General features: G+C 45.1%; 1 protein-coding gene across 2 annotated transcripts; it reads right to left on the bottom strand.

The window, feature by feature from the left end:
* Positions 1–2,304: 2,304 nt before the first annotated feature.
* On the bottom strand, positions 2,305–4,348 carry LOC119325670 (myb family transcription factor IPN2-like). 2 transcript variants are annotated; one of them, XM_037599385.1, is made up of 6 exons: positions 4,159–4,348; positions 3,995–4,071; positions 3,815–3,872; positions 3,636–3,705; positions 3,420–3,516; positions 2,305–3,132 (listed from the first exon to the last, which is right to left on the bottom strand). In XM_037599385.1, exons 1-6 carry the CDS (start codon positions 4,346–4,348, stop codon positions 2,536–2,538), a joined length of 1,089 nt encoding a protein of 362 aa, XP_037455282.1. In that variant the 3' UTR covers positions 2,305–2,535. The 2 variants fall into 2 exon arrangements, with proteins under 2 accessions (XP_037455282.1, XP_037455283.1); XM_037599386.1 differs by having other exon boundaries at positions 2,536–3,132; positions 3,444–3,516.
* Positions 4,349–9,934: the final 5,586 nt, after the last annotated feature.

The following is a 9,934-nucleotide window of genomic DNA, read 5'->3' as shown; positions in this document are numbered from 1 at the left end:
CGGAAGGGAATAATACGCCTGGGCCACACTGTCAGGCAAAAAGTCAAGACAATCGTCCAGATTCACCCACACCCCCGCGCGCTCGGCCGCCACCTGCCGATCCCGGCCCGCCCACTACCCACCACCGCTTGATAGGCCTTCCCCGTCGGAAAAGAGAGAAGGTTTCGCCACGGCAACCTCTCCACCACCTTCCTGGTTGAGTTTCCCGATGCTCCGGCCGTGCAGGACGGGATACCGGCGGTTGTGCACCCACCACACCCGTCAGGTGTTTGGCGATTTGTCTGCTCGGTGATGGACTCGGACAAGGAGGAGACGCTCACGGCACTGCTGGAGGAGGAAGCCGATGCCGCTGCCCAGGAAGAGAAGCATCTCATGGTCCTCGCCGCCCTAGCCGGCCTGCTCGCGAGCAATGAAAAGCCGTGGCGAGGTGGCTCAGCGTCGGGGCGGCTGAAAGCAAAGAACCAACATCGTCTGGAAGGCTATTGCATGCTCTACTCCGACTACTTCGCCGACGCTCCACTGCACGGCGATGAAGTATTTCGACGCCGTTATCGGATGAGCCGAAAGCTTTCCCTCAGGATTGTGAATTCCATCCGGGAGTTCGACAACTACTTCAAGTGCAAGAAGGATTGCACCGACAAACTTGGATTCACCTCAATCCAGAAGTGCATGACAGGGATGAGGATGCTTGCATACGGAGCTCCCGTTATTCACTCGACGACTATGGGCACATGGCCGAGTCCACGACCATTGAGTGTTTCTACAAGTTCTGCAGGACAGTGGTGGCAGTGTTTGGACCGCAATACTTGCGATCACCCAATGCTGAAGACACTGCTCGGATCCTAGCACAGAATGAAGCAAGAGGATTTCCCCGGATGCTTAGAAGCATCGACTGCATGCAATGGAAATGGAAGAACTGTCCATTTGCTTGGCAGAGGATGTACAAAGGCGCCAAAGGCGGTTGCAGTGTGGTACTTGAGGCAGTGGCCACACAGGTCCTCTGGACTTGACACTCCTTCTTTGGTATGCCAGGAACTCACAATGACATCAACGTGCTATAGTGCTCCCCTGTCTTTGCCAAGCTTGTTGAAGGTCATTCTCCTCTGGTGAACTTTGAGGTCACTGGGCAGCACTACAACAAGGGATACTACCTAGCTGATGGCATCTATCCGAGATGGTCTACATTTGTGAAGACTATCTCAAACATGCATGCTTTTGCCGAGATGGTCCCAGTTGCCCTGGCTTTTCATGATCACTAATTAGCAGCACACATTTGCACGTTTTTCCCCGTGAGCATGCATGTTGAATTGTATTTTCCGAAACATGCATGCTTTTCAAATACATGTTCAGTTCATTTGTTGTCGAAGATGGAGATTTTTTTTAAGACAAGGACATTAATACATACTCCCTCCGTCCAGAAATACTTGTCATCAAAATGGATAGAAGGAGACGTATCTAGATGTATTTTAGTTCTAGATACATCTCTTTTATCCATTTTGATGATAAGTATTTTCGGACGGAGGGAGTACTACCCCTCTCTATCCGAATCTGTAAGGCGGACACAAGTTTCTAGGCTTTTCTTTTGCGGGAAGTTTTTAGGCTTTCAACTTCACTAACAAAACATGTGCTATATACATATTTTTAGTGGCATATACCGCATGATTACGTTAGTCAAATCGAAGACCTAAAAACCCAGGCCAGCCTTACAAACTCAATGGATGGAGTACTATCTCATGCATGCATGTGCATGCAAGCTTTGCCGTGAAGGTACTAAGTTACTACACTAACTAGCCAGAGTTACGAACTTTGGAACATAACATAAACATAGGTATTAGATTGTGTATTCCTCAGTCATCCAAAGAGGTACTATTTCTAAATCGACGAGATTGCACGTCATCAACACATTTTATAGCCTTATTATGCATGCGAGCAAATATCATATATGTTGTGCCAGTGTTCCTAGGTTTTGCAATAATTTGGCTGTGGGCATCCCCATTGCTGATCAAAAGTTTTTTTTCTCTCGGTGTATATATATCCTGATATTCTTCCCTTTTATCCAAGAAAAGTATAGTTCTGTTAGTTGATACGAAGGTAAGTGTCCGAAGTTACATTTGCACCACAACTCCACAAGTCACACAGCAATGCAAGAATCAAAATTATGCACATGTTCCAGACCCAACCAATAAAAATTAATTAACAATATGTTTTTGACGATATACATGTGTCCCATGATCAATGCATGGAAGCTTGCCACCTCAGCATGCAAGATCACCAAATAATTAGATTACAAATTTACAACCGTCATAATTAATTAATTTAGAACACGTACAATTACACAACAGATAATCTTAGTTAGACCTTGAGCATCATGACATAGACATGTGATGCATCACTATATGTGTAAGATCATCCTGATCGACGCATAATTTCTTCTATAATTTCCTTGACTCCATGCACTCAAGCTATACTTATTTAGCCACATGCACCCGGTTAAACAAAAAGCTCTAGTTAACTTAATTCGGTCGATCGCTTGATTTACCCGTAGATCACCGACGGGCTGTCCATCCTCTGGGCTCCCATGTGCGGCCGCCGGGGGGACGGCCTCTCGAGCTTCGACCCCATGCCGCCGTCGAATCCTCTGCTCCCAGCGGAGTCGCCGGACATGGTCATCATCGGCTTCGCTTCGTACATGGAGTCTATGTCGTCCATCATCGGCGGTGCCATCTGGAGTAGCTGATCGCCCTTGTCATCCTCGCCGCCGTCGTCGTCGTCACCCCACATCATAGGGCTCTTGCCTCCGGCGTACTGGCTGGACCTCTTCTTCCCCAACGACCCAATGCCACCGCCATCGCTGCACGCGAAGAAGCTCTCCATTGGCTGCTGCTGCTGCAGGTCTAAGTGACCGCCGCCGTAGAGGTGCAGGTCCTGCAGGGAAGGGAAGCCCATGGAAGCTGGGCCAATGTCCTTGATGGAGCACACGTCGAGGACGCCGGCGTGGTTGCCTAGGGATTTGTATCCGGCAGTAGGGCTCGCCGCGACGTCGCCGGTGGCAAGCGTCTGGTATGCTTTCTCCAGGATGGACTGCATGTACTTTCCCTGGGCTTCAATCCTCATTTGGAGGTGCTTCTGCACCTGCGTGTCAATTGTCATGTACTCATGTTCATGCATGCATGAGCTAACTATTTTAAGCATAATTAAGCTACACAATTAGTGACAACCGACTAAGCAATTAAACTTAATAACAGTGTTTTTGCATGCATGCATGTAAGATTTATCTAAAAGTTGAGGAGCATGAGCTGCATGTGAAGGTGGTAAGGTGCTCAGAAAAGGGGAGTTGAGTAAACTTCCTAATGCTTTTAGAAGGAGAAAAATAAACTTCATGAGAAATTGACAGTCTTTTAGCATCCACCCATGCGTACTTTGATTCTTGGTTGATTAATCACCTCTAGTTGCTCATGCAGCCTCCTTTGAACCTCCATTTGCATTCTGATGGCCTCGTTCATGTGCACGTTGTGGCTGAAATTAAGATTCACAAACGGTAAAGGAAAAGTGGTGAATGAAAAGCTTAATAATTGGGATATGAGTGAACGCAAAGTAATTAACATATTCTACTTCTTACTAACTGATTAACCTACTCGTTCAAGTTTCTCCCCATTATGCCTGAAGAAGAGGCCGCGTTTCTATGCATCTCCATTGCTGCCGCAGCTGCGGAAAAATTTCAACAACACGAAGATATAACATATATACTGGAGTAGTAGAGTAGTCATATGCACAATTTTATCTTCACAATTGAATTGCATGAGTTAGCTCTTACCATCCTTAACTGCATGATCGTTGAAGTCCTTGTGCGGCTGCTTTCCCAGCCTGAATTTCTGCACATGAAAAGACCAAATAGATTAGCCAGCATGCATGTGTGAGAGAGCGCATCATGCCAGCAAGAATTAGACCTAACCCTAATTAGAGGGTGCAACAACACACACACGGCCGGACGCACCTGAAGGTGGCTCTTGAGGTGGTAGAGAGTGAGCCCCTTGACCCCCATGACCCTCATGATCGTCTTCGGCGTCGCCTCTACAACAAACACAAAATTCTCAGCGATGGAATTAATAATAAAACAAATGACCAGCACGGAGTACATGAAGGGTTTTGGAGCCGTACTGTCGGGGCCGCCGAGCTGGGCGACGGCGTCGACGAAGCGCTCATGGAGCTCTACCGTCCACCGGAGGCGCGGCTTGGGGTCGGTGGTGAGGACGAGGCCCGAGTCGCCCTGCACGCACATGGGCGCCCCGCCCCCCTGCACCGCCACCGCGCCAGCGCTGCTGCTAGTGGCCTTCTTGGAAGAGAACATTCTTCTCTTGTACTATTCTCCCCTGCCGCTGCCTCTCCTCTCCCTAGATCTCCCGGATTGAGCGCGTAGGGGGATTGGATTGGAGATTCAAGGACAAGGAATAGGGTTCGATCGCCCGCCCGCCTCCCGCGCTACGAGGCGACGCAGAGAGACCCCTTCTTGTTGCCCTCGTGGTCGTGCTGCTGCTGCTGCTGCTGTGTGGCTGGCTATAGCCTATAGCTAGCTAGGTCTGCGTTGGGGTGATGTCTTCTTTCTTTCTCGCTTGCTTGGCCGGGGTGTGTGGCTTTTGCTTTCTTTTTCCGTCCCTCTCTTTCTTGCGAGGAGTCTTCACCTACAAAGCCCCCATGGGTGATATTCTATCATGGCGCAGAAAAGCAACCAGCTCGAAGGCTCCCCCTCCTGCCTTTGGCAAAAGAGGAGAGTCGTGGGGTCTTTTGAAGTCTGCTAATTAGTGATATTCCTCTACTATGATTTTTATGGGTCCAATACGATCGAGCATCATCGACACTGTTCGTAGATACCTAAGCTAATAATACCAGAGGAAGACAGAAGAAAAGCCAATATATTGTTTCTAGTTATTCATTCATAGATGTTCATTCTCACTAAGTACAATTTGGCAAAACGTAACTGGAGAGGATCTCGAAGATGTAGCTTCTGTGATCATGATGAATTTATCAAACACCTCTTTCTTGATTGCCCAATGGCCAAAATTTTATGAAGGTCTGTCCATATAGCGTTTAACATTGCTCCTCCTACTAGCATCCACACGTTATCTGGAACGTGGCTAAATGGAGTTGAGATAGAAACAACGAGACACATCCGTGTAGGCGTATGTGCTTTATTAGGGCTATATGGAACTGCATAAATGATTTGGTTTTTAATAGAACAACAAATATTGATTTCTTGTAGGTTATCTTCCGGGCCACTACGTTGATCCGTATGTGGTTGCTACTCAGTCCGATGGATGCCAGAGAGCATATGGTTACTGGGTCTATCCGTTGGGAGACGATAGCACGGGCTATCTTCAACCGGTTTGGATGGCGATCATGTAATAAGACAGGTGTTTAGTTTCCTATTTATCTTTATATCGCCGGTTGTGGCTGTCCCGTTTACTCGCTTTTAGCTCTATGTGAGCATTTTTACTTTTTGAGACTTGGAGACTTTGGTGAATTATTTGATTATTAATAAAATGGCCGCATGCATCAATTTGATGCACAGGCCGGGGAATAACCTCCTTTTCTTAAAAATATATTCATAGATGTTCATGCATATGTAGTAGGATTAACTGGACTATATAAACAGAGTAAGTTACACAAAACCACCACGTTTGTTATAGGTATTTATAAAACCGCTGGTTTTGATTTTCTTTTTCAACAAATCACTGTCCCCGAGGCAGCTCTTCACAAATACAAACATTCCTGATAGCTGGTGGGCCCCATCTATCAAGGCTGGTGTGGTAGTTTAGGTGGACAATATGCCGAGGTGGACGTCGATGAGCGGCCACGGATTTTAGAGGGTAACATGGTCGAAAGAAAGAATTCTGATAGGAGGAGCCTAGATGTCATAGAGAGAGAAGCTAGACAATGGCGAGGATCCTCAGAGTGGCTGAAAAATGACGATTCACGCGATGGTGTCGATGTGTGATGGTACATTGTTGGAGGGGTATACCCCATGGGCGTGTGCAAAAAAATTCAACCTACGAGTGTCTAGTGACTCTGAGGACCCGCACTTAGTCGTATCAAAGTAGTAATGTCCTCCAAGTACATATGGTTTGACTGTTGACTTTTTGAAGTAAGAGTATCGATCGCATAGAGAGCTTATGAAATTGTTTTATGCCTTTATAGAGGTTTATCGGAACATGCATGCACTAGTAGAAAAAAGGGCTATGGTCCTGGGCAGATCAGAGCATTAGTCCTGGTCGTGTTACGAACCAGGACTAATGGGAGCATCAGTCCCGGTTCGAGAGGCTAGGACGTCGGCCGGGCCTCGGAAGGCATCTGTCCCGGTTTGGTTGGGACCTTTAGTCCCGGTTCCAGCCACCAACCGGGACAAAAGGGGTTGCTGCCCTTTAGTCCCGGTTGGTGTCTAGAACCGGGACTAGAGGGTAGGCCATTCCTCCCAGTTTTAGACACATACTGGGACTAAAGTTTTGCCTATATATATCCACGCCCCCCATCTCCTCTGTTTTTTGGCCGTGGAAGGGTGGAGGTGTGGGCTACTCTGTTTTTGCCTGTATATGAACATGAGGTGTTCGATGAAATGCCTGAGCCACACTTAAGCTTTCTCCTCTCCAAGCTCGACCTCTAAGCTACATTTTCCCAAGATTTGTTTAGGTTTGGCGGTGCACCAACTACATAAGTGTTCTAAAAGGTTAGCAACTTCATCGTTTCATCTCTCACTGCTAGCTAGTTTAGCTCATTTCAAATGCTCTAGAAGTAGAGTGGTTTGTGGGTTTTAGTGGAGGAGTGCATGTGGAGTTCTTTTGATTTAGATGCACAATATGAGCTCAAACTAACTTCTTAGAGTCTGCACATGTGTAGGGTGTGGTCCCGTCCCCGTCCTCACCACCGTCGACCGCCCGCGCCGATCTCGTCGCCGGCACCACCGTGGTGAGCCTATTGTTCTTATCTAAAAGAAAAAAAATTCTTACTTGTATGATTTAGATAGACACTTGTATAATTTTCTTACTTTCATTATTATTTGTTATTATATAGTGCCATGGTTTTGGTATCCGCCCCCGTTGAATCTCGTCCGGCCTATGACTCAGATGTGGCATAATATCTTTTATAACTATTTGTTTCATCTAGTGTTTATGACAATATGCCAACCAACTTGACATAGACGTCTTTATCTAGGAGGTATGTGAACCAGAAATTCCAACCGACCCTCTTGTTGAGAGATTAAATTTAGTTGAAAAAGAAAACAATTATTTGAAAGAAAAATTGAAAAGATTTGAAGAAGAGAAGATGAAACTGGAGTTGCACGTTGCCGATGTCGTCGATGATCACAAAATCCAGATGGATGCAATGCACTTGAATATTAGAAAGATTAAAAAATATGCCATTGATAATGAGGCTTGGTATCATTATGATGTTGGATCAATTGTTACCTTAGTTGTGATTTTGATTGCATTTGTTGTTGCATTTAAATGTTTTACATAGTTGTATGTTAGTTTTAATTAGACGCTCTAGAGAGCTGTATGTTGTTCTATGAGAACTATGTATGAACTTTATGTATTTATTTTTTAGTGATAACATTTGATCACTACTGTAATTTGGTTTTAATATGATGATGAACTTGTATTAATTTGGTCATTTCTCTATTCATGATGTTCTATAATGGTTTTTGATACACTTAATGATGTTCTCTATTCATGTGATGATGAACGTGTGTGGGATGAGCACAAACAACAGGAATTTGACCTACGAGAGTTGCTGTTTGTAACCATCAATGATTGTCCTGCTCTTAGTAGCCTTTCAGGACAGACAAACAAGCGATACAAGGCATGCACACGCTGTTTAGATGACACTGAAAGTATATATATTTGGACAAATGCAAGAAGAATATGTATCTAGGACATCGTCGATTTCTTCGGACCAAGCATGCCTTAAGAAAGAAAGGCAATCATTTCAAAGGTGAGCCAGATCACCAGAACAACCCGTCCTTCGTACTGGTGCTGATATACTTGATATGGTCAAGGATTTACAAGTAATCTTTCGAAATGGTCCTGACGGACAATCTGTTCCGAATAACGCTGAGGGACACACACCCATGTGGAAGAAGAAATCTATATTTCGGGACCTACCCTATTGGAAAGGCCTAGAGGTCCGCTCTGCAATCGACGTGATGCACGTGACGAAGAATGTTTGCGTGAACCTGCTAGGCTTCTTGGGCGTGTATGAGAAGACAAAAGATACAAGGTTTTGCGTGAACCTACCTTGTTGGAAAGACCTAGAGGTACACTCTTGCCAAAGAAGAGAAGGAAATCTTCTTTGAATGTCTGCTCAGTATCAAGGTCCCGTCTGATTTCTCATCAAATATAAAGAGAATAATAAATATGGTAGAGAAAAAAAATTCCAAAACCTAAAGTCTCATTACTGCCACATGATTATGACGCAACTGCTTCTGGTTGCATTGAAGGGGCTTCTACCAGAAAATATTCGATTAGCCATTGTGAAGCTATGTGCATTCCTCAATGCAATTTCTCAGAAGGTAATTGACCCAGAAATACTGATACTTCGAAAGAGATTGACCAGTTTGTACACGAAGTGCATCCAGTTTTTGTCGTAACCCTCTAAACTTTTTAGCACATGCTATGTGGGTGAAATTATGATACCATGCCAAGTTTTAACCTTTTTAGAGTTTTTGTAGTGCTTTTCAATTTCATGGTCATTTAGCTCAAAGAATGAACTAATAGCAAAAAAATGAACTAAAAAGAATCAGTTAAAATATTTTGTTATGATCAACTAAAAAAAACCATAATATTCTTCAATAGCAAAAAGAACAAAAAAGCTTTTACAAACCTCTAGTTTTGATCAAAATAATATGAACTTAAAATCATATAAAATTTATGCAACTAAAATTACCAAAGTATTTTTTTGTTAAAAACTTTAATAGCAAAAGGAACTTTCATAAAGTATTTTTTGTTACAAACTTTAATAGCAAACTCAAAAGCTTTTATAAACTCTAATAGCAAAAGGAATCAACTAAAAAGAATCAATAAAAAATAAAATTTATGCAACTAAAATTATATAAAATTTATGCAACTAAAAATAACATAAATTTTAAAAAAACATAACGTATGCAAAAAAATAAAAAAAATGCCCACCTACTAGGCCACCACAGCGTGCATACGACTAGAAACCTTAAATATGGGCTAGGTTGCAGGCCCGCAGGGCAGGTAGGCCCATGGCACAGAGGTAGGCATGTACTGCCTGCTTTAGAGAGGAGCTCGAGAGGCGTGTCGCAGCCGCGCTTATAAACCGCTGCGAGCTCCTCTCAACTAGCGAGGTGGGGCTAAACTTTCGACATCGCTGTGCCAGACATTTAATTCCGTTGGTGGCTCCAACCGGGACTAAATGTCTATGCTTCCCGCCCTTTTGCTTGACGAAATACACCTTTAGTCCCGGTTGGTGGCTCGGACCGGGAATAAAGGGGGTCCTTTAGTCCTGGTTGGAGCCACCAACCGGGACTAAAGGGTTGGGTATATAACCACACAGTTAGGAAATTTCCCCAAGCTCTCCCATTCTCCCCCAATGCTGCCAGGCTGCTGCGCCATCGGCTCCTCACCGGGCCTCCTCGCTATTGCCGCCCGCTCCTCGTCATCGTTCCCGAGCCTGCTCGGCCTCGCTCATCGCCATCGCTGCCCCCGTCAAGCTCCGCCCGCTCCTCGTCGCCAGCCTCGTCCCCGCCCTCGAGAGCACGTCCTCGTCACCGACCAGACCTCCTCCCTGAGCCCTCGCCACCCCCGCTCCCCGGCAAACATCGCCCCCCGCGGTGAGCCGCTGCCCTCCCATGTTTGCATTCGTTGAAGATGACAAAATTTGGAATGAAAATGTAAAGCTACTATTTTTTTAAATGAGCATG

Source organism: Triticum dicoccoides, chromosome 6B (genome assembly GCF_002162155.2).
Source record: "Triticum dicoccoides isolate Atlit2015 ecotype Zavitan chromosome 6B, WEW_v2.0, whole genome shotgun sequence".
Taxonomy (NCBI): domain Eukaryota; kingdom Viridiplantae; phylum Streptophyta; class Magnoliopsida; order Poales; family Poaceae; genus Triticum; species Triticum dicoccoides.
This window is presented reverse-complemented; position numbering and strand designations above follow the sequence as displayed.